Consider the following 26,048-nt stretch of genomic DNA (forward strand, 5'->3'; position numbering starts at 1 on the left):
TGAAAATGCGTTAATACACAATTACCTCTGAAAAGTTTTATAAACTGAAATACTATGATAGAAATCGTGTGAAAACAATGTACTGTAGTACAGTACAGCGGGCTACTTAGTGTGTTATTCAACTACAGGTAGGTAATGGCCAGTGAATTGGTAGGTTATGAGTTGAAGCACCAAAGGGCAGCAAGCCTTCGTGGATTATCGATCTTCGCGCCTATAACTGTTACCTAGTCCAGCAAATAAAAAGGGCCAACTGTACCACAACTTGTTTCGCTACCTCATTGCAAGAGGGTCGTAACTCCAAATTCCTGATTTTTCAGGAGACACATTTGAAAGTTGCTAAGTCCTATGAATTTGATCATGTTTCCCAAATCTTCTTAGTGCCATCTCTCGGCCGCTAATTCACCTAGATTTACGACTCTTTTACCAAAAGATGCAGAATCAATTCGGCAATCTTGTACACCATATAACTCAAAACTAGCAAATTTGGAGTTACGACCCTCTTGCAATGAAGGGATGTTTTCAAGATAGGTTATAATAAATCACAGTATATCAAAACATTGTACTGTTCTAACTCATACACATCATAGAGTTGACCTTTCGGGGCAAGTTATAAAATAAACCATACCTACAAAATTAAAACATCAAAATATTATAGTTGGCAAATGCTGTACCACTACAGATATTATCTTCTGATTTTATCGGTTTCCTGTCGCAAAATCCCTTAAATAATACACCTTAAAGTAAACCATAGCCAATAGCTTATTCTTATACTGTAATTAGAAAAAAACACAAACATTAGTTGATACTTACATCAAATGTATGTAAATCGGTCTGTACAGCATGAAGTTGCTCTATAACCAGTTTGTAACTGCAAAGAAAAAAATTTACATAAATAAAACTGATTCAGCTCTGAAATGTCATACATTAGAATTTCACAACAGACTTAGTAAATCAATTGAGGTCCCCACTGACAGAAAATAACTATTAACAGAGAAAATTTTTATAACGACGTCATCATAGCGAAGCGGTTAAGGTGCATTGATTCTAAGCAGTATCTGATATGTAAGAGTGAACTGCTCATTTCCTATTTCCAAACCCCTGAAATACCAAAAACATGTAATGTGTGGCAACCAAAGAACATCAGATATGTTTCTTGAATTAACAGTTTTTTTGTCAACAGTACAGCAGTTTTTGTTAATTTTATCTAAAAATTATGCATTATAGTATAATTTGTGTCAAAGGAAACAAACAGATATTGTCTTTATATTTCTGTATAACATGAGGTTTATCACCGATGAATTTTTCTATTGTACATCTTTCAAAGACTATATATCATGGAATTATTACAAAATCAAATAACCCCTTCACTTTGAATTTAAAGCTATTTTACCTATGTAGTCATAGTGCTTTACTATTTTTTACACTAAAACAATATAACAAATTTTGGAAATTTTCTATAAATAAATGATAATGAATAGAATAATTTTTCAAAGGAGATGTACATGAAAGCACCAGGCTTTTATGTTAATAGTAAAATACAGTAAAAATAGAAAACTTAAAATATCTAATCTGTAATCAACAGTAAAACAAACATGGAAAAATATGTTATTTTCATTGGTAAAATAAATTTTTGAATATACTTACCCGGTGATCATATAGCTGTCAGCTCTGCTGCCCGACAGAAAAACCTAAGGACAAAATACGCCAGCGATCGCTATACAGGTGGGGGTGTACATCAACAGCGCCATCTGTCGAGCAGGTACTCAAGTACTCCATGTCAACACAGAACCAATTTTCTCCTCTGCCCACTGGGTCTCTATTGGGGAGGAAGGGAGGGTCCTTTAATTTATGATCACCGGGTAAGTATATTCAAAAATTTATTTTACTAATGAAAATAACATTTTTCAATATTAAACTTAGCCGGTGATCATATAGCTGATTCACACCCAGGGGGGTGGGTAGAGACCAGCATAATATGTTAACATTAAGAGCTAAGTATTTTGTATTTCATTTTAGCAGTTATTCAAAATAACAAACATAAAATTAATAAGTACCTGGTAAGGAAGTCGACTTGAACAATTACTCTGCCTTTTTAAGTACGTCTTCCTTACTGAGCCTCGCGATCCTCATAGGATGCTGAGCGACTCCTAGGAGCTGAAGTATGAAGGGTTGCAACCCATACTAAAGGACCTCATCAAAACCTCTAATCTAGGCGCTTCTCAAGAAATGACTGACCACCCGCCAAATCAAGTAGGATGCGAAAGGCTTCTTAGCCTTCCGGACAACCCAAAAACAATAATAAAACATTTCAAGAGAAAGATTAAAAAAGGTTATGGAATTAGGGAATTGTAGTGGTTGAGCCCTCACCCACTACTGCACTCGTTGCTACGAATGGTCCCAGAGTGTAGCAGTTCTCGTAAAGAGACTGGACATTCTTAAGATAAAAAGACGCGAACACTGATTTGCTTTTCCAATAGGTTGCGTCGAATATACTTTGCAGAGATCTATTTTGTTTAAAGGCCACGGAAGTTGCGACAGGTCTAACTTCGTGTGTCCTTACCTTCAGCAAAGCTTGGTCTTCCTCATTCAGAAGGGAATGAGCTTCTCGTATTAACAGTCTGATAAAATAGGATAAAGCATTCTTTGACATAGGCAAAGATGGATTCTTAACTGAACACCATAAAGCTTCAGACGGGCCTCGTAAAGGTTTTTAAATAGAACTTAAGAGCTCTTACAGGACATAAGACTCTTTCTAGTTCATTTCCAACCATACGATAAGTTTGGAATATCGAACGATATTGGTCAAGGCCGAGAAGGCAGCTCGTGTTTGGCTAGAAAACCAAGTTGTAGAACATGTAGCCGTTTCGGATGAGAATCCGATGTTCTTGCAGAAGGCATGAATCTCACTGACTCTTTTAGCTGTGGCTAAGCATATCAGGAAAAGAGTCTTAAAGGTGAGATCTTTCAGGGAGGCAGATTGTAGCGGTTCGAACCTGTCTGACATAAGGAATCTTAGTACCACGTCTAAATTCCAACCAGGTGTAACCAAACGACGCTCCTTCGTGGTCTCAAAAGACTTAAGGAGGTCCTGTAGATCTTTATTGTTGGAAAGATCTAAGCCTCTGTGTCGGAAGACTGATGTCAACATGCTTCTGTAACCCTTGAGAGTGGGAGCTGAAAGAGATCGTTCTTTCCTCAGATATAAGAGAAAGTCAGCTATTTGAGTTACAGAGGTACTGGTCGAGGATACGGATACTGACTTGCACCAGTTTCAGAAGATTTCCCACTTCGATTGGTAGACTCTAAGGGTGGATGTTCTCCTTGCTCTAGCAATCGCTCTGGTTGCCTCCTTCGAAAAGCCTCTAGCTCTCAAGAGTCTTTCGATAGTCTGAAGGCAGTCAGACGAAGAGCGTGGAGGCCTTGGTGTACCTTCTTTACGCGTGGCTGACGTAGAAGGTCCACCCTTAGGGGAAGTGTTCTGGGAACGTCTACTAGCCATCGAAGTACCTCGGTGAGCCATTCTCTCGCGGGCCAGAGGGAAGCAACTAGCGTCAACCTTGTCCCTTCGTGAGAGGCGAACTTCTGCAGTACCTTGTTGACAATCTTGAACGGAGGGAATGCATATAGATCTAGATGTGACCAATCAAGTAGAAAGGCATCTATATGAACTGCTGCTGGGTCCGGGATTGGTGAGCAAAATATTGGGAGCCTCTTGGTCATCGAGGTTGCGAAGAGATCTATGGTTGGCTGGCCCCAGGTGGCCCAAAGTCTCTTGCATACATCCTTGTGGAGGGTCCATTCTGTTGGAATTATTTGTCCCTTCCGACTGAGACAATCTGCCATGACATTCAAGTTGCCTTGGATGAACCTCGTTACTAGTGAAATGTCTAGACCTTTTGACCAGGTGAGGAGGTCCCTTGCGATCTCGTACCATGTCAGAGAGTAGGTCCCTCCTTGCTTGGAGATGTACGCCAAAGCCGTGGTGTTGTCCGAGTTCACCTCCACCACTTTGCCTTGAAGGAGAGACCTGAAGCTTTTCCAGGTCAGACGTACTGCCAGCAGCTTCTTGCAGTTGAAATGCATTGTCCTTTGACTCGAGTTCCATAATCCCGAGCATTCCCTACCGTCTAATGTCGCACCCCAGCCTACGTCCGATGCGTCCGAGAAGAGAACGTGGTTGGGAGTCTGAACAGTCAGGGGAAGACCCTCTCTAAGGTTGATATAGTCCTTTCACCAAATCAGACCAGACTTTATCTTTCCGGAAACCGGGATCGAGACCGCTTCTAGCGTCTTGTCCTTTTTCCAGTGAAAAGCTAGATGGTATAGAAGAGGACGGAGGTGTAGTCTTCCTAGTGACACAAATTGATCCACGGATGACAGTGTCCCTACCAGACTCATCCACAGCCTGACTGGGCAGCGTTCCTTCTTCAGCATCTTCTGGATGGATAGCAGGGCTGGGGGTTGATCGTCTTGTTCAGCAACGTCCTCATCAGAGGGTTCCTCATCTGAAACTGATGAGGAAACGGCAACGGAGTGGGCAACGTCTGACTCGCTGAATCCGGTCGCACTGGTGGATGCGTGACGGAGCCGGACGCAATATCATGGCACTACTGCACAGTCTGTGAACTGTCAACAACCATGGTTGCGCGAGGAAGTACAGCGTCAACCCGAAACTGTCTAGACTGTCTGGGTTGTGCAGTCAACACCCTACCGGGTTGCTGAGGTTGACGCACTGCGTCACAACAAGTCACCTCTGCTGGTTGTTGAACGTCTTCCTAGTGACACACTGAACGTCAACAACCACCTCCGAGCGTCGCTTAACGTCAACGTGCGACTGGCAACCCACACTGGGTCGCATCGGTGGAGGAACCACCTCAACTGGCAGACGCGAGTAGGATACCTCAGCGTCAACAGGGCGCACAACCAACCGGTAGGAAGGTTGTTGGCCAGAAGGTTCTTCTCCGTATTTAAGTCCTCTATCAAGGACACAAGCTTGGACTGCATGTCTTGCAGCAAAGCCCATTTAGGGTCTACGGGAGCAGGTGTGGCAACAGACGGGGTTAGCGACTGAGGCGGAACCATTTACCATCCCTGGAAGCCTTGTTATGTGTGCATAATAGTACAGCAAAACTTCAAAGGCTCGACAAAAGTTGAGAAGTTGACCTGTAAACAACTGGAGCGTCTCCTGGCTAGGCGCCAGGGCGAGTCTACCAGAATTGAGAAGTCTACCTGGGCAGAGGCATGAACTCCCAAGCCGAGAACTTCTCTCGTGTCCTATCAGACTCTCGCTCTATAAGCCAGTTTAAAAGAAGGGAAATCAAAGGCTGTATCCCTGAAACTCCTCCTGGTGCAAAACCAGTCGCCTAGCCAACGTAACGCTCTCTAGTAGAGCGAGAGAGCACTAGCTTAACAACAACGGCTTCGAAGTAGCTAGGCCTAGTGTAAGTTCTGACGTGAGGCGAACGAGGAGCAGCAGTTACAAGATCCGGACGAAGATCCTTAAAAAATCATCATGATTTAATTAAAGTCCATAGGAGGCTAAGCAGCTTAAGGCTCCTCTCCAAATGACAGAGTCCTCAAAGGAATATCAGTAGGAGGGAGAACAGCACTTTCTCATCTACAGGAACCTTATCCGAGAAAAGCTAGGTATCTCAGTGAGGGTCTCACTGGTGCATTAGCAGCAGACCAGAAGGCAACGTTATGTAACTGCCTGACAGTCTGTAACTGCTTGACAGTCTGTGAGCTGGCAACAACCATAGCTGTGTGGGGAAGCAAAGCCTCTACTCCTGACTGACTAGTCTGCTGCGGGCGAGTAGCGGTAACCACAGTGGGTTGCGGAGGTTGACGCACAGTGTCAAAACAAAGCAACTTAACTCCACCCTCCTGTTGTTGTGGCAACTCGCGAACGTCAACGGAGGGTAGCGTGCGTCTGTGAACGTCAACGTGCGGCTGGCAGGGTACACTGCGCATGGGAGGTGGAACTCTCACAAGCAGAGTGCGGGAGCAGGTAGCGTCAGTGTCTACTGTACGCACAACCGTGGTTGGTTGTAGGCTAACGGGTGCAGCGTCAACCTACTCCGCACGATACTCCTGCATAAAAGATGCTAACTGTGTCTGCATAGACTGTAGCAAAGACCACTTAGGGTCTACAGTAGCAGGTGCGGCAACAGACGGTGTTACTGCCTGTTGCGGTACCGCTTTGCCTCTCTTAGGAGGTGAGCAGTCGTCGGAAGACTGCAGCGAGTCCGAACTGACCCAGTGGCTACACCTGGGCCGTTGGACTTGCGCGGAAGGGACCGACTTGCACTTAATAAGCTGCGAGACCTTGGTCCAAGGTTTCTTACGAGAAACCTCTTCCGCAGACGAGAAGTAAATGGGCTCTCTCGTCTTTGTGTGGGTGGGGCGATCTTGGGTAGATACGCCCGAAACCACGGAGGGAAAAACGTCTGTTCGTTGATCAAGGCCTGACGAACCCATAAGTCGTTCGACATTACTTCTCCCCTGGGCTTGGGAGCTTGCAAGAGGTCCCGGACTAAGTGAACGACAGGCACGAACAGACGAACCCTCGGACGCAACACTGTAACACTTTGCGCATATCACTTTATCACTTCGATTTTCTGTTTTGCACTTATTTCACTGAAATCGAAACTTTTACTGATTTCTACCTGAAACACGCAATTCTACCCTTCATTAAAAGGTAGTAATTGCGAAAACAGTCGTATAATGCAGCTCATTAATACTAGCAAAAACAGAAAACATATAAAGATAAAGAATTCAGTGGCTGGGAAAGAGACTAAACACTAGTTCAATTAAACTACGTTTACAATCTCTCACCGCACATAGCCTGGGGACAAGAATAAAACCCTAGAAACGTTTTACCTTTTCCCCGTACAGCGACTAGGGAGGAGAGTGACACGAGAACAACGTTACCCGCTTGAACGGAATGTTTTTTCTCCGCTCTCTCCCTCCGTCTCTATCTCTCTCTCTCTTTCTCTCTTGATTTCGCACCTGAGAGAAGAGCCCAATTATATATCGTCAAAAAAACATGTTATATGGCTAAAGGAAAAAACTGAAAGGTTTTCCAAATAAAAAGTTCCTTTAATTTAGAATTTAAACCATTTAAGTTAAGAAAGAATGAACGAAACGTCAGAATCGATTTACTCTTACTGCAAAGTGAAACCGTGATACACTCTCTCTCTATCGTAACGATAGAGCGCATGTTGAACGTCCTGAACGTCAACAACTGCGTAGTCTAAAAAAAAACTAAACGTTAGTTCATCTTTGAAAACAGTATGAAGACTATCAAAGAAATTCTTTCATAAAACATTAAATTTAAAAAGTTTTAAATTCTTTAAAGGCTAAATACGATATAACGGGCTCAACGTTGATTAACTTCGGTTCCAAGTTAGGACCGCCTACTATCAGGAAAGGTCGCAAATAAACAAAACAAAAATTTCTTTTTATATGTTTATAATAAATGGAAAGTTAATCGAAGAGGCCTAATAAAGGCGGAGAGATATAAAATATATAGATCTATAACGTGTTAAGCAAAATTACTAAAAACCTAAACACACTTCCGTCTAAGGGAAGGGTCGGCCATTTAAAAGTGAAAGAGAGTCCATACTCTCTTATGTCACCATAATTAAATTTATCCAAAACGAGTTCAAGTTTTGAGATGAAGATAAAACCCCTGCATAGCGAAAGCTCAAAACTAGAATAGTGTACTTCACCAAATAGTTGTGAAAACAAATCCAGTTAGTAACAGCGTATTTTAGTAGGTCTTGCCAGTGGCACGACAGAGAGAAAATTGGTTCTGTGTTGACATGGAGTACTTGAGTACCTGCTCGACAGATGGCGCTGTTGATGTACACCCCCACCTGTATAGCGATCGCTGGCGTATTTTGTCCTTAGGTTTTTCTGTCGGGCAGCAGAGCTGACAGCTATATGATCACCGGCTAAGTTTAATATTGAAAAACTGCAGGCTATCATTGAATAAGTGTGTATGTCTACCTGATGGTGACAAATCTTGTATGAAGATACTGAGGGAGGATCCAAGGTTTCATAATGACGAGATTAACTGAGGGAACACTTGTCCAAATAGATCCAAGGTTTCATAATAAAGGGATTAACTGAGGGAACACTTGTCCAAATAGATCCAAGGTTTCATAATGAAGGGATTAACTGAGGAAAAACTTGTCCAAATAGATCCAAGGTTTCATAATGAAGGGATTAACTGAGGAAAAACTTGTCCAAATAGATCCAAGGTTTCATAATGAAGGGATTAACTGAGGGAACACTTGTCCAAATAGATCCAAGGTTTCATAGTGAAGGGATTAACTGAGGAAAAACTTGTCCAAATAGATCCAAGGTTTCATAATGAAGGGATTAACTGAGGGAACACTTGTCCAAATAGATCCAAGGTTTCATAATGAAGGGATTAACTGAGGAAAAACTTGTCCAAATAGATCCAAGGTTTCATAATGAAGGGATTAACTGAGGAAAAACTTGTCCAAATAGATCCAAGGTTTCATAATGAAGGGATTAACTGAGGGAACACTTGTCCAAATAGATCCAAGGTTTCATAGTGAAGGGATTAACTGAGGAAAAACTTGTCCAAATAGATCCAAGGTTTCATAATGAAGGGATTAACTGAGGGAACACTTGTCCAAATAGATCCAAGGTTTCATAATGAAGGGATTAACTGAGGAAAAACTTGTCCAAATAGATCCAAGGTTTCATAATGAAGGGATTAACTGAGGAAAAACTTGTCCAAATAGATCCAAGGTTTCATAATGAAGGGATTAACTGAGGGAACACTTGTCCAAATAGATCCAAGGTTTCATAGTGAAGGAATTAACTGAGGAAAAACTTGTCCAAATAGATCCAAGGTTTCATAATGAAGAGATTAACTGAGGGAACACTTGTCCAAATAGATCCAAGGTTTCATAATGAAGAGATTAACTGAGGGAACACTTGTCCAAATAGATCCAAGGTTTCATAATGAAGGGATTAACTGAGGAAAAACTTGTCCAAATAGATCCAAGGTTTCATAATGAAGAGATTAACTGAGGGAACACTTGTCCAAATACATCCAAGGTTTCATAATGAAGGGATTAACTGAGGGAAAACTTGTCCAAATAGATCCAAGGTTTCATAATGGAGGGATTAACTGAGGGAACACTTTTCCAAATAGATCCAAGGTTTCATAATGAAGGGATTAACTGAGGGAAAACTTGTCCAAATAGATCCAAGGTTTCATAATGAAGGGATTAACTGAGGGAAAACTTGTCCAAATAGATCCAAGGTTTCATAATGAAGGGATTAACTGAGGGAAAACTTGTCCAAATAGATCCAAGGTTTCATAATGAAGGGATTAACTGAGGGAAAACTTGTCCAAATAGATCCAAGGTTTCATAATGAAGGGATTAACTGAGGGAAAACTTGTCCAACTAATTACCTAGATATTAAAGTTATCATTAATCATAAGATTTATAGGGATAGAATAAAAGTTAAAGGTCAGGTTTCTATCATCATAACCTTTCAATCTCTACCTCTTTATCATTACCAACAACTTCAAAGGGTGATACATACATACATATACCAAGGCACTTCCCCCAATTTTGGGGGGTAGCCGACATCAACAAATGAAACAAAAACAAAAGAGGGGACCTCTACTCTCTACGTTCCTCCCAGCCTAACAAGGGACTCAACTGAGTTCAAAGGGTGATAACCACAATAAAATAGCATCATATCTTATATCATAGGGCATTACCATGTCCATTATAAAACTTAAAGAGATCCGTATATTCCAAATTTATCAAATTATTCACTGGCGAAATTGAAAACTTACTCACTTCCAAAACTCTGTACGGTTGATAATTATACTGGATATAAGAAAGGAAGCACAAATTCAATAAAAGAATAATCATAAATATGATGAAATACTAACATACTGCTGACAAGATATAGTCTGAAGAAAATAAAAAATGAGCAAAGCACTTGCTTGAAAAAAAAAGTAAGCAAAATGTTGACCAAATAATATTACTATGACAAAAGAAAACAATAATAATAGATGACTAATCAAAGCTTGGGAGAAAAGATGATGACAGTTACTGCTTACCTGTTGTGTCAAGTCACTTTTGTCTAATGTTCTCATTCTGTTGTCAACACATCGATAATTATTTCATGAAGGCTCTGACATTGCAAACTAGGCTAATTATGACTAACAGGTTTTAGGTTTGTCATGAAAAAGAGAATTATAGACAGTAGGAAACATGAGTAAGTCTAATAACTTGCAAAACCTCAACTTATTTGCTGTTGCTCTAATGTAATGACCAGGAACACCAATGAAAATGATAAATATTACCATGTCACAAAACAGCAGCTATTCATGAGAAATTCTTATGTAAAGAACATGTAGTAGGCAGTATTATGAATGAGAAATTCTTATGTAAAGAACATGTAGTAGGCAGTATTATGAATGAGAAATTCTTATGTAAAGAACATGTAGTAGGCAGTATTATGAATGAGAAATTCTTATGTAAAGAACATGTAGTAGGCAGTATTATGAATGAGAAATTCTTATGTAAAGAACATATAGTAGGCAGTATTATGAATGAGAAATTCTGAAGTAAAGAACATGTAGTAGGCAGTATTATGAATGAGAAATTCTGAAGTAAAGAACATGTAGTAGGTAGTATTATGAATGAGAAATTCTTATGTAAAGAACATGTAGTAGGTAGTATTATGAATAACCACATAGCAGCATGATAATTACAAAGTTCATGTCCATCAAAATAATAACACCTCCATTTACCTCGTAGAGTCTGCGGTCTTGGTTGTTCTTGACTGTGTAATTGCGGCACCAAAGAAAAAGAAAGAAAGTGGGGATGGATGACATGGTGGTTCATCGTCGGTCATCTCAGTTTCAGTTTCTTCAGGTACTTTGAGAGATGCTAATTCCTTTCCAGCATGGACCAGTGTCCACCCTGGCCCCCATCCAACTCTAAATGAACGACCCATGAAGGCTCCCATATCAGATAAAAACTGATCTTTACCAGACATAAGAGATGAGGCAAGTGGCACACTTGCTGTTTGGTGTTGAGGTGGAACATGACCAGCCTCTTGCCCAAACTCTTTTCCACTGGGAAGCAACTGATACTCGGTTCGAGAATCCCTCAAGAAAGAATGAAGGCTAGGCTCAGCTGAGATACCTGTAAATGAATGAACAATCAATAACTTCTTGTCTATAAGTAACTTCTATATTTATAGAAATTGAATTTTGTTCACTAATTACTATTACTATCATTATGAGCTATTTTCTGCATTCAAATTTCAAGCAAGAATTTCTCACATTTTAATATTTCCAAAATTTTTTCCCATCTCACATCCCAATTATTACTAAACATTAAACCTAAAGGGAAAAAATAATATAAAAATTAAAAGATATGTTTTAACCGTTTTACCCCCAGGCTATTTGGAAATTTCCAACTCTTAAGCCCCAGGGGGTTATTTTTTTCCCAGCACATTTTGCAGTATATCTTTTTTAAATTGCTCTAAAAGCCTTAATTTTTGTCATAAAGAGGTCAGGTTGGTCTCATTCTCTTGGAAAATGCCTGAATTTTCTCAAAAAAATTATCAAAAATATGAAAAATAAAATTTTTATTGCATTTTTTTGCAAGGACGTACCGCTACATCCATGGGGGTAAAGGGATGGCTTTTGTGAAACGTACCAGTACGTCCTTTGGGGGTAAAAGGGTTAAGATTCATCCTATGAAGCCCGGGTAACCTAGGAAAATTAAATGACCTTATGCAAATGTCTTCTGTATTGCTATTTAGTCAATTATTAGTCAACAGAGGAGGATGCTTTATTTATCCAATTACTTAAGAAGCCATTTTCAGAACGATTCAAACTGTGTTACATTGGATCATATTACAAAAGAGGATAGAGGCAAGAAACAAAGACTGGTGAAGACATTCAGATTAGACATAAATTTAGAAATATCCGGTTATGGAGGGCAACTTAGCCCCATTAAAAGTGTCATTTTACAGTTACATCAAACTACTTATTTGTCTACATTTATTTTATTCAAAAACCTTTTGAAAAAAAAAGATGTACATGTATAATTCTCTTGATATTTAATTTTTTATATATGTATACATGTTCTTGTTTATATATATATATATATATATATATATATATATATATATATATATATATATATATATATATATATATATATATATATATATATATATATATATTACTTGTAAAGGTTACTATTTTTCAAATGAAAATTTATTGATTTTGCTAATCGTAAATGTACATAATGTAGGCTATAACATTCCTTATCTTTTCATATCTAAATAACAAAAATCAATCTATAATAAATAGTTAAATAAATTTTTCTCAGAAAATTTACTATTTTGAGAAATTGGGCTTCAAATTATTTTTGTAGACCGATTGAATACTTGAAAACTTTTGTATGGATTATTTTCTCGACAATTTTACCTCACAGCTAGGATCTTAAGACATAATAATCATATTTCAGAGGTGAGTCCCTTCCCTGAAATTACACAAAGAAGAGATTTAGTATTGTCTTTTCTCTATCTATATCACTTTTTTTTCAGTAAGCACCAACACTATTTCCCAACCAGACATTTATGGAATAAATAATCCCTCCAAATCTTTGTAAATAATTTTAGTACTGCCCTTCATTCTTCTCTGTCTCATCAAAAATGGATGACTAAGTCTTTATGAATTTTTGCCTTTTGTTTCTGTGTCAATACTATACTATAAAAGCAATAAGTCAAGTCTTTTTGGCATAAATGGTTTATGGGAGAATCATCAGTGCTGACACAATGGTAAAATACTGTATCCCCATGATCAAGTCTTTCAGTTCTTTCACTGTCTTCTTTGTACACTTTCTAACAGCAACTCCAAAATGCAATATTAAGTGATTTATGACATACTCAGTTTATGTCTGTCATTGAGAAACTTATCATGTGATTTCCCATGTTTACTTGCTTGCCAAATAAACATATGCGATTTTATTCAATTAAGTGCTAAATCCGTTCTCTACAGAGGGGAAGGGGTTCCATAATCCCAAAATGTTTTATGCATTTATCTCTTATTTTGGCAATCTGGAACATACAAATTATAACAAACTATGAATAAAAAGGCCAAAAACACAATACAGTATATTGACAATAATCAACAGGCAAGATATTCAAACCCACAAGACACACGAGCCCAAGGCTGGCTTTCATAATATATTCTTGACTGTCTTTTTCTGGATAAATTTTACACTTTTTACCTTAACTATTTATAGTTAGAATCTCTGACACTTATGTATATTTCAACATAAACATAATAAAAACTGTAAATATATGAGAGGACAAAAGAACTAAGCAGAAAATACATGTATGTGTCATGTAGCAAAAATCATCCTTTGGTATTTGGGTAATGTAAGCACTCTTGTAACTACAGACGTTTTAGGTGTTGAGAAGTACCTCTGTAATATTGAAACAGCTGAGCTTGCTTACTAATCAATAAGATCTAGCTACAACACTTAATCCTTAGAAAGTAAGTTATAATATTAACCCTTTTACCCCCAGGCTATTTGGAAATTTCCAACCCTTAACCCCCAAGGGGTTATTTTTTTCCAAGCACATTTTGCAGTATTTTTTTTTAAATTGCTCTAACAGCCTTAATTTTTGTCATAGAGAGGTCAGGTTGGTCTCATTCTCTTGGAAAATGCCTGAATTTTCTAAAAAAAAAATGATCAAAAATATGAAAAAAAAATGTTTATAGCATTTTTTTGCAAGGACGTACCGGTATGTCCATGGGGGTAAAGGGATGGCTTTTGTGAAACGTACCAGTACGCCCTTTGGGGGTAAAAGGGTTAATAATTTTGGAATTATATTTAATCCTTTTAAGAGCTGAGAACCAGGATATCAACAATATACTTGAGATCTCCAGATGCGAAGACAAAGGATTTCAAGGAGTTAAACTATGATACTTACTAATTTTGGGTGTTTCACCAGCAATTCCTCCTTGAGAGTGCGGTGTAAACTTTACTTTCATACCAGCTGAGTCTACTGGGCTCGATGATCTGGTATGACTTACATCCTGACCAAGTATAAGTTTCTTGGCGGTGGCTACAAAAAGAAAAGAAAAACAAAATATATCACCTATTGTTTTCAAATGAAATCCATAAAATTCCTGTACTTTAGCATGTTTTGAATATGGTGAAAATAAAGAATGCACTTAGAAACCTACAAATACCATGCTCACAAAATTTATTCACATAGATTTCAATGGAATATTATGAGTACTTTAGCATGTTTTGAATATGGTGAAAATAAAGAATGCACTTAGAAACCTACAAATACCAAGCTCACAATATTTATTCACATAGATTTCAATGGAATATTATGAGTACTTTAGCATGTTTTGAATATGGTGAAAATAAAGAATGCACTTAGAAACCTACAAATACCATGCTCACAATATTTATTCACATAGATTTCAATGGAATATTATGAGTACTTTAGCATGTTTTGAATATGGTGAAAATAAAGAATGCACTTAGAAACCTACAAATACCAAGCTCACAATATTTATTCACATAGATTTCAATGGAATATTATGAGTACTTTAGCATGTTTTGAATATGGTGAAAATAAAGAATGCACTTAGAAACCTACAAATACCATGCTCACAATATTTATTCACATAGATTTCAATGGAATATTATGAATATCCACATCAAAGGTATAGAGAAAAAGCTGTAGATAATGTCTGGAAAACATCCACCCCTTAAAATGATTTACTACTATGAAAAATGCACAAAAAGAGGACAAAGGGAATTTATTACAATACTGTATCACAAATTTTTAAGTAATTTGTATTTTTCCTAACATACTTACCTAGAACTACTTTCTTAGGAGTTACTGGTAACTCTTTCTCAACCGACCAGAATTTTGTGTAGTTTACCCTATTCCCATTTTCTATGGGTGACCTCAGGCGGAGTGATACGCGTCCTGAGGTGACCCGGGGTATATATTATACATGTCCCTATGCATAATGGTAAAAACTTGACCTAAGCATTAATAAAATATAATTCAGAATCCGAAAGTATTTACTGACAAGTAATGAGACTTCTATAAAAACCTTCCATACAACAACAAAAATAATTACAGACATACTATGGAACAAGATTAATTTCATATTCTTCTACAAAAGCAGGTAGAGAGCTATAAGACTATTATTCCTTAAATGAAGAAAATCCTGATTTTTTTCAAGAATCACAAGATATGTCTGATATCTTGAGTTCAACTAGCAATAACCCATCTACATTATGGTAAAATCCCTTGAAAAAAACATACAGTACAGTAAGAAAAATCACAAATTTTTAAGTAATTTGTATTTTTCCTAACATACTTACCTAGAACTACCTTCTTAGGAGTTACTGGTTAACTCTACCTAACCGACCAGCTTTTTGTAAAGTTTACCCCCCTCTTCCCGTTTTCTACGGGGTCAACCTCTGGCAGTGTGGTACGTGCCCTGAGGCAACCCCGGGGTCAGGCAGCGTGATATCTCAGGTCGACTCTCCAGTAGGTTTCGTTGGAATAGGTATTACTAGATCCTGCAGGTTCTCGGGGAAGGATAGGAGGGCCATAACCCGAAGGTAGTTCTAGGTAAGTATGTTAGGAAAAATACAAATTACTTAAAAATTTGTGATTTGTTCCAACACGGTTACTTACCTAGAACTACCTTCTTAGGAGACTTACACTTTAGGAGGTGGGAAGTGTCCTGCAGGAATCAGGATTCGACGGGGAGGCACGCGAGAGAGGGAACCTCTAAGGAGGTCTTGATTCTAAGACCACTTGAAAACTGCACGAAAAGTAGGGGAAAACTATCCAAAAAACTCACTGAGTGTCTAAATGTCTTACCTTTTTCAAAACCAATTTCTTGAAGGTTATACCTTTCCGTGATTAAGGTCTTCTCCTCATCTTCCTGGCCCGTTCGATCAGGGGAAGGAAGGAAAAAGTGGAGGGGGGGGTAAGGTTAAGGAAGGAAAAAGTGGAGGGGGGGGGTAAGGTTAAGGAAGGAACTAGTGTCTCTTGGCATTAACACCCCCGGTTACCCTGTGGCTATGACCTTAGATCTCTTGAAGGGCCGACACGACCGGGCCAATAGAAAACTTGTCAAAGGATTTTCTCGTACAATCTTTTAGATAATGTTCCGTGAAGGTGGTCTGTCTAGACCAGGTCCCAGCCTTCAGGATCTTACCCACAGCCATGTTCTTCTCGAAAGCCATAGAGGTGCTCAGAGCCCTGATATCATGAGGTCTCTGTTTTCCAGGTAGAGGGGTCCCAGAAGCCTCGTAGGCTCTCTTTATCACTTGTCTTAGCCAAAAAGAGATGGAATTTTTCGAGACCGGTTTCTTCACTCGGCCTGTTGAGATGAATAAATTATTGATCTGAGGGCGGCAATCTTCAGTCCTCTCCAGGTATTTTCTTATAGTTTGTACGGGACATAAGAGGAGATCCTTAGGGTTGCCGGATCGAGGGATGGCTGGCACCGAAAAACCCTCGAACCGAGGATCCCAACACGCTGGGTTCTGCGTTTTCGCCACAAAACTAGGGACGAACCTAAAGACAACTTCCCTCCACCCTTTGGAGTGTGAGACCTCGTAAGAGAGGCCGTGTAACTCGCTAAATCTTTTCGCCGAGGCCAGGGCTAAAAGAAAAGCTGTTTTAAGGGTGAGTTCTCTGTCTAAAATGTTCCTGAGAGGTTCGAAGGGCGGTTCTGACAGAACTTTGAGGACTCTTGCCAAGTCCCACTGCGGAACCCGTACCTCCTGGGGGGGGACATGATTGCTCAAAACTACGGATGAGCATCGAGATGTGCCTCGAGGCTCCCAAGTCAATGCCTCTAAGGAGGAAGACTTGACCTAGGGCTGCTCGAACTCCCTTGATGGCTGGGATGGACGAACCCACATCGTCTCTCAGGTACACCAGAAAGTCTGCAATGTCCTGGATCGACGCCCCTAAGGGCCTGATGTTTTTGGATGCACACCACTTCAGGAAGACTGCTCACTTCGCTTGGTAGACAACTGCCGAGGAACGCCGTAGATACCCAGACATCCTTGTCGCGGTTCTCGATGAGTATCCTTCTTTCTTCAGGAGCTTCTCGATAACCTCCACACGTGAAGGCGGAGGGATCGAGGGTTTTCGTGCCACCTGTGAAAGTGAGGTTGTCGCAGGAGGTCTGGTCTGTCCGGAAGCGGCCAAGGAGGCCGAAGAGCTAATTCCTTTAGGTCTGCGAACCAGTTTCTCTCCGGCCACCAGGGTGCTACTAAAGTCATCGACAGGTTGGACGACCCTCTCACTCTGTTCAGCACTTGCCTGATCAAACTGAAGGGAGGGAAGGCGTACACATCGAGACCGTCCCAGGGATGTTGGAAGGCGTCCTCGAACGCTGCTGACGGATCTGGGATTGGAGAACAGAACCCGGGGAGTTGGGCATTCAGACGTGTGGCGAACAAGTCTATCACTGGGGAGCCCCACAGTAGGATGACTGCTCGAGCTACCTCCGGGTGTAGGGTCCACTCCGAACCTATCACCTGACCCGCCCTGCTGAAGCCGTCGGCCATCACGTTCCTCTTTCCTGGAATGAACCTTGCCGTCAGTTCCAACCCTTCTTCTGTGGCCCACTCCAACAGTTCCGTGGCTAGGGCGCAGAGGGCCTTTGACTTCATGCCTCCCTGCTTCTTTACATACGCCACTACTGTGGCGTTGTCGCACGTTAACGCCACAGTGTTCCCTTGCAGTAAGTGTACAAACTGTCGACAGCCCTTAGAACTGCTATCATCTCCAGGATGTTTATATGGAGAGACGCCTCCTCGCTGGACCACAGCCCTTTTACTGATTTTCCCAGCAGGTGAGCTCCCCAGCCCTCCTTTGATGCGTCCGTGAACAACAGCATCTCCGGGGGGTCGGAGGCGAAGGGCATTCCCTTCTCCGTGTTTGACCTGATGCTCCACCAAAGAAGGGTCTCTCCCGTCTTCGGGAGGACTGGCACTACTTTGTGGGGTTCCTTGCCTTGGACCCACGACTCCTTTAGATTCCACTGTATCGGGCGGAGCCTGAGTCTCCCTTGCGGTACTAATTTTTCCAGGGAAACCAGGTGACCCAGTAACTTCTGGCAGTCCTTGGCCCTCCTGGGTTGTCCCGTCAGGAAGGGTTGAAGGATACGTTCCAGGTTGGCCAACCTTTCTTCTGAGGGGAAGTCATCCTGGTGCTGGGGACTAGCTGGGACTTCCCTAGGTTGACCGTGATCCCTAACACCTTGCAGAGGTCGAGCAACATATCGCCTTGCTCCTTCAGTTGTTCCCTTGAGGCAGAAAGCAGCAACCAGTCGTCCAGGTACCCGAGTAGTCTAATTCCTTTCTCGTGTGCCCACGCCGAGATCGAGGCGAACACACTCGTGAACACTTGTGGGGCCGTCGAGAGGCCGAAGCACAGGGTCTTGAACTGCAGGACCCTGGACTCCCACTTGATCCTGAGGAACTTCATGCTGGAGGGGTGTACAGGGATTTGAAAGTAGGCATCCTTGAGGTCGAGAGACATGAGGAAATACCCCTCCCTCAAGGCTGCGATCACTGTCTTGGGGGTATCCATCTTGAATTCCGTCTTTGAGACGAACTTGTTGAGGGCTGAGAGATCTATGACTGGCCTCCACCCTCCAGTCAATTTTTCCACCAGGAAGAGCCTGCTGAAGAAACCCAGGCCGGGGTTCTCCACCGTCTCCAAAGCTCCCTTGTTGATCATGGTCGCTACTTCCTCTTGTAGCGCCAACCTCTTCAAGGGGTCATTTGGAACCAGCCAATCGGCCCTCTGGGCTGGGATGAGAGGGGAAGGCTCTTCCAGGAACGGGAGTCTGTAGCCCTCCTTCAGGACCGTCACCATCCAGGGATCCGCACCGAGATCCTGCCATACTTGCCAAAAATGTCTGAGGCATCCCCCTACTAGGGGCTCCAGCGGGAGTAGGGGGCCTCTCCTCCTTCCTTCTCCTGGAGGAGCGGCCAGATCTACCTCTCCTAGCGTTACCATAGGAGGGTCTGTAGGCTGACTGAGGGCCTGCCGTGGTCCTACGGGTGGGCTGTTGCGAGGCTTGAAGCCAAGGGGTTGAAGGAAGTTCTCTTCTGGGAAGCAAGGGTGTGGCCTGTGAGGAGTGAGGGACGTTCGTTGGAGCTCTCCTAAACGTGGTCTTCCTCATAGGCGGGGGCCTAGGATCCGTCTCTCTCACTTTCCTCACCTTCTCCACAGTATCCTCTACCAACTTGATGGGGAAAATGTCATTCCCCCACACGGAGGAATTTTTCAGTCTCCTTGCTTCCCTGTCAGGCAACTTCCGCATTAGTTTGCTCAAAACAGTATCTCTTTTTCTCAGGACCCAGTTCGAAGCTACCGTCAGAGACTGGGACGATAAGAATTTGAAAGCCTTGCCCCCAGAACTAACAAGGTCCCGCAGCATGGCCTGATTTTCTGGAAGGGAGAGGTCGTGTGATGCCTGAAACCCCACCAAAGCGCACGACTACCAATCCAACCAGGGGAAAAGCACACGGGGGCCGTGGATGACCTGTCTTCCGAGGTTCCCTGGTTCAGCGCGGACACCGCTGCTTCCACCGCACGGGGACCGTCGCGATGCCCTTCAGGAACGTAAAAACGTTTCTTGGATTTTAGGCCTGGCAGAAATTTGGAGGAACTCTGGCTTCTGGGGGCCTCTGCTAGTCCTGCCAAGTATCCATCAATCTGTTCCATCCCCAGCTTTACGTCTTGAGCGAGAGGGAGAGACAGATGGCTTTTGTTGTACCGGACTGTCGATCATCCTGGACAGTCCGGAAAGTACTGCCTTTGCAGCTGAGGGCTTGGGCTCATCCAACCGGTGGTGTCTTCGGATGAGGGCCAGTACCTTACGGTAGGAGGAGATGTCGTCCGTCGAGCACTCCCCTCCTTCCACCAGGTCTTCCGTCACCAGTTCCTCCGTACGGGGGTAAGCCGTGACGGTGGGAAAAACAACGCCCGAAGGGCCTGCCAGTGGTACGGGCTGCCCCGTGGGGACGAAGGCATCCGTCATGGGATTACCAACGTCCTCCGAGCCTGCCAGTGGTATGGTCTGCCCCGTGGATACAAAGACATCCGTCATGGGAGTACCTTGTTCCACGGGGGGCTCCGTGGATGGGGGATCCATGCGGACCAACGGGCGCCCTTGGTGCTTAAGGAAGGCCTCCAAGGTGCCCGTGGTCGACGCTAAGCCTTCCTTCATACTCCTTATATCCTTCCTAAGGGAAGAAGGGGCGGAGGCTACTGTAGGGTTAAACAATGCACGGGGGTCTCGGTTCGAGCCCTCCCACCGGGCGGCTAGGTCGAAGGAGGAGCTAGGAGGGTGACACAACAAAGGCGAGGCTCTAGGGAGCCACCCGGAAGCAGCCGCGGCTGTGGAAAACCTAAACAGCTCGCTCCGGGGCACTGTGACATTCACCCAGTCCTTTGACTTACTCCTCCTCGCTTTTTTCTTAGAGGACTTCGACCGTTTCCTACCATGCCTCGAGCGGGAACAAGACTTTTTCTTCCTTCGGGATTTCTCCCTCTTCCTTTTGATCAGGTTCCTGTCTTCGTCCTCTGATGACGAATAAGACGAAGAGTCCGACGACGACAAGGATGAGGACGGAGCTCTCCGACCGGCCGACACGTCCAAGACCGTGGGGGGAAAATCACGTCGTTTCTCAGGTGCGGGCGGTTGCAGAAACACGGGGGTTAGCGTAGCCGAGGGAGCCGGAGGGGTCCCCGCGAGTCCTTTACAGAGCCACTGGTCTACCTGCTCTCTAACGGGAGAGCTGAAGGGAGTCCTAGGTTTCACCCACGTGGCGGGGTCCGAAGACTTCAAACTACCTTTCTCCGTGTCTCCCCCGGCGGTCGAAGCACTCGAAACACGCCACGAGGCAGGGGAAGTATCGGCACTCGGCCTACCCCACATAGGATCTTCCGAGGCGACGGGACCTGCGGGCACCAGGCCCTCGCCTCCTACCCACACTTCTGCACTCCACTCAGGCCCCACACATGCCTGCCCCACACTGGACACATCCCCCACAGGAAAATCAGACTCTTGGGGAAGGACAATGGGCCTCTTCCCCGAAACGGACTTACCTCGTCCCCTACGCTGGGTAGGGGGAGAAGAGCGGGCGCTACGGTCTGCCGAATCGTCTGGCGAACCTGCAGGCGAAGAAATGCTTGAATCTTTAGGCATCTTCTTGGTTGCCTTCTTCTTCTTCACCCCGAAGCGCACCCACTGGATCTCAGTCCAATCAGACATTCCGGGCACGTAGAGGCAGGGGAACACACTTTCCCCCTACACGTGGAATACAGGGAGTGGGGATCAACCTCAGGCTTGGAGAGGAAAGCCCCGCAAGACTTCCCAGCCACAGGCCCAGGGCAACGACGAGGATGCTCCATAACACAACGCTAACACACCAAGAGACACAAGGATGAATGGGAAAGTGAAATGAAAACACGTAGGCAACACGCGGTAAGCACAAAGGATTGCGGGACACGAGGGTCGCACAGGTAAGAGAGAGCGCGGCGAGATGTATATCACGTCGCGACCAGAAACTTACTGGAGAGTCGACCTGAGATATCGCGCTGCCTGACCCCGGGGTAGCCTCGGGCATGTACCACACTGCCAGAGGTTGACCCCGTAGAAAACGAGAAGAGGGAGATAAACTATACAAAAAGCTGGTCGGTTAGGTAGAGTTAGCCAGTAACTCCTAAGAAGGTAGTTCGAGGTAAGTATTTGTGTTGGAACAATTCATGTTTAAATGCACAAATACAATAAAATAAGAAATATAAGAAATGTACGGTTACGAAGGTAGTACCACTTGCCAGCCATCTATATATGGTAACGGGATATTAGCAGTAGTTATGGAATATATTTGGCAAATATTTTTGCCTTTTTAGATCTTGTTACCAAATCTTCAGGAAACAATGTTGACTAATGAATATCAGGTACGTCCATTAAAATATTTTTACCTTTAATTAACTGTGGTGTAGGAGTAGTTTCCCTGACAATGTTTTGTCCATCTTCATCATCGTCGATAAACAATTGTAGTTTTGCTAACTGGACAGCCCTTGGTGGTACCTTGGAAGCCACAGTAAGGCGCTCATCACTTGGAGACAACACACTAAGAGCAGCACTTTCCTCTGCGAACAAAATTGGTAAATCACTACTAAAACAAACGATGTAAATTATTTATGTACAAAAATAATCAAGTACCATTTAGCCTTCAGGAAAAATAAATCAGGAAATTTGTTTAAATATAAAATGGAGTTTTTATGATAAAACAAAGTTTTATGAATACTTACCTGGCAGTTATATACATATAGCTGATTTAGAGATATCAGCTATATATATATAACTGCCAGGTAAGTACTATTCATAAAAATGGAGTTTTTATGATAAAACAAAGTTTTATGAATACTTACCTGGCAGTTTTATATATATATAGCAGATATCTCTAAATCAGCTATATATATATAACTGCCAGGTAAGTACTATTCATAAAAATGAGAATTATAAAAAACCAACCTGGCTCTTGGGCAACATCAGGCTCAATGAAATCCTCATCAAGAACTTGCGAATCCTGGAGAGAGGGACTATCCAAATATCTAGGCTGAACCTGTAAAGCATAAAAATACAAACTTTATAAACACAAGAACACTCATTCATTTTCATACTTAATAAGGCATTTTCAGTTTTACTTTGATACGTTTCATGAACAAGGCGAAATGTATTTTTCCATCCAAACCAAATTTGTGTATTGATGTTAACCCTTTTACCCCCAGGCTATTTGGAAATTTCCAACCCTTAACCCCCAAGGGTTATTTTTTTCCCAGCATATTTTGCAGTATATATTTTTTAAATTGCTCTAACAGCCTTAATTTTTGTCATAGAGAGGTCAGGTTGGTCTCATTCTCTTGGAAAATTCTTGAATTTTTTCAAAAAATTATCAAAGATATGATAAAAATAATTTTTATAGCATTTTTTTGCTAGGACGTACCGGTACGTCCATGGGGGTGAAGGGATGGCTTTTGTGAAACGTACCAGTACGTCCTTTGGGGGTAAAAGGGTTAAGCTGACAACTGTACAACAATACGCTACTGCAGATGCCTCTCTATTGTACAACAAATCAATAAATAAAATGGGGCAAAGTAGATATATTCAAGTATTTTTCAATTGCTAATCACATTTAATGCAATTTTTATCAACATCATTCTCCTACATGCCCCCATACATAGACTGATATTAAACAAGTACCTTAAATCTTGTAAACAAAGGGAATTATAATACTGTTAAGGGATCCACTTGAATGTTCTATTAATGTCTTTCCAAGTTATCAAATTTCAATGCAATACCTTTAAAAAGAATACTGAAGAAGATATACTTTAAAAACACACACTCTCTCTCTCTCTCTCTCTCTCCAAGGCACTACCCCCAATTTTGGGGGGTGGCCAGCATAAAAAAAAAATGAAACAAAAAGGGGACCTCTCCTCTCTACATTCCTCCCAACCTGACAAGGGACTCAACCGAGTTCGGTTGGTACTGCTAGGGTGCCACAGCCCACCCTCGCCCATTATCCACTACAGATGAAGCTTCATAACGGTAAATCCCCTACTGCTGCTACCTCCGCGGTCAACCAAGGCACCGGAGGAAACAGCAGGGCCTACCAGAACTGCGTCACAATCGCTTGCCATTCATTCCTATTTCTACCACGCTCTCTTGCCTTTCTCACATCTATCCTCCTAACACCCAGAGCTTCCTTCACACCATGCATCCACCCAAACCTTGGCCTTCCTCTTGTACTTCTCCCATCAACTCTTGCATTCATCACCTTCTTTAGCAGACAACCATTTTCCATTCTCTCAACATGGCCAAACCACTCCAATACATTAATATCCACTCTAGCTGCTAACTCATTTCTTACACTCGTTCTCACCCTCACTACTTCGTTCCTAACCCTATCTACTCGAGATACACCAGCCATACTCCTTAGACACTTCATCTCAAACACATTCAATTTCTGTCTCTCCGTCACTTTCATTCCCCACAACTTCGATCCATACATCACAGTTGGTACAATCACTTTCTCATACAGAACTCTACATTCATGCCCAACCCTCTATTTTTTACTACTCCCTTAGCTGCCCCCAACACTTTGCGTCCTTCATTCACTCTCTGACGTACATCTGCTTCCACTCCATTTGCTACAACAACAGACCCCAAGTACTTAAACTGACACACCTCCTCAAGTAACTCTCCATTCAACATGACACTCAACCTCGCACCACCATCCCTTCTCATACATCTCATAACCTTACTCTTACCCACATTAACTCTCAACTTCCTTCTTTCACACACCCTATCAAATTCTGTCACTAATCGGCCAAGCTTCTCTTCTGTGTCTGCAACCAGTACAGTATCATCTGCAAACAACAACTGATTTACCTCCCATTCATGGTCATTCTCGTCTACCAGTTTTAATCCTCGTCCAAGCACTCAAGCATTCACCTCTCCATCAACATACAAGTTAAACAACCATGGCGACATCACACATCCCTGTCTCAGCCCCACTCTCACCGGAAACCAATCGCTCACTTGATTTCCTATCCTAACGCATACTTTACTACCTTTGTAGATACTTTTCACTGCTTGCAACAACCTTCCACCAGCTCCATATAACATCATCACATTCCACATTGCTTCCCTATCAACTCTATCATACGCTTTCTCCAGATCCATAAACGCAACATACACCACCTTACCTTTTGCTAAATACTTCTCGCATATCTGCCTAACTGTAAAAATCTGATTCATACAACCCCTACCTCTTCTAAAACCACCCTGTACTTCTAAGATTCTATTTTCTGTTTTATCCTTAATCCTATTAATCAGTACTCTACCATAGACTTTTCCAACTACACTCAACAAACTAATACCCCTTGAATTACAACACTCATGCACATCTCCCTTACCCTTATATAGTGGTACAATACAGTACACGCACAAACCCAATCTACTGGTACCATTGACAACACAAAACACATATTAAACAATCTCACCAACCATTCAAGTACAGTCATACCCCCTTCCTTCAACATCTCAGCTCTCACACCATCCATACCAGATGCTTTTCCTACTCTCGTTTCATCTAGTGCTCTCCTCACTTCCTCTCTTGTAATCTCTCTCTCATTCTCATCTCCCATCACCGGAACCTCAACACCTGCAACAGCAATTATATCTGTCTCCCTATTATCCATAACATTCAGTAAACTTTCAAAATATTCCGCCCAACTTTTCCTTGCCTCCTCTCCTTTAAACAACCTTCAATTTCCATCTTTCACTGTCTCTTCAATTCTTGAACCAGCCTTCCTTACTCTCTTCACTTCTTTCCAAAACTACTTCTTATTCTCATCATATGAATGACACAATCCCTGACCCCACCTCAGGTCAGCTGCCCTCTTTGCCTCACTTACCTTGCGCTTTACTTCCACATTTTTCGCTCTATATCTTTCATACTTCTCTACACTATTACTCTGCAGCCATTCTTCAAAAGCCCTCTTTTTTTCTTCTACTTTTACCTTCACTCCTTCATTCACTGGCCCTCCTCATGCTGCCTCCAACAAACTTCTTACCACACACATCACTTGCAATCCCAACAAAATTTTCTTTTACTAACTTCCACTCCCCCTCTAAATTACCAGTTTCTCTTACTTTCACTGCGTCATATGCCATTTTCAACCTTTCTTGATAAACACTTTTTACCACCCCGTTTTATTAGCTTTTCAACCTTCTCTAGCTCCCTTTTACATCCACCTACTCTATTCCCCCACTCTTTTGCTACAACTAATTTTCCTTCCACCAAAAAATTATCAGACATACCGTTAGCCATATCCCTAAACACGTGCACGTCTTTCAATCTTCC

General features: G+C 42.3%; 1 protein-coding gene across 6 annotated transcripts in view; it reads right to left on the reverse strand.

Annotated features, from left to right (window-relative positions):
• Positions 1-26,048, reverse strand: part of LOC137647297 (nuclear pore complex protein Nup98-Nup96-like) — a 181,947-nt gene that overhangs the window by 60,113 nt on the left and 95,786 nt on the right. For all 6 annotated transcript variants that reach the window (XM_068380719.1, XM_068380711.1, XM_068380726.1 and 3 more), the window contains exons 17-21: positions 22,655-22,745; positions 22,099-22,269; positions 14,026-14,160; positions 10,817-11,213; positions 811-868 (exon numbers count right to left, since the gene is read on the reverse strand). In XM_068380719.1, coding sequence (XP_068236820.1) covers positions 811-868; positions 10,817-11,213; positions 14,026-14,160; positions 22,099-22,269; positions 22,655-22,745 — 852 coding nt within the window. The remainder of the gene's footprint in view (positions 1-810; positions 869-10,816; positions 11,214-14,025; positions 14,161-22,098; positions 22,270-22,654; positions 22,746-26,048) is intronic.

The sequence above is a fragment of the Palaemon carinicauda genome, chromosome 1 (genome assembly GCF_036898095.1).
Source record: "Palaemon carinicauda isolate YSFRI2023 chromosome 1, ASM3689809v2, whole genome shotgun sequence".
Classification (NCBI taxonomy): Eukaryota; Metazoa; Arthropoda; class Malacostraca; order Decapoda; family Palaemonidae; genus Palaemon; species Palaemon carinicauda.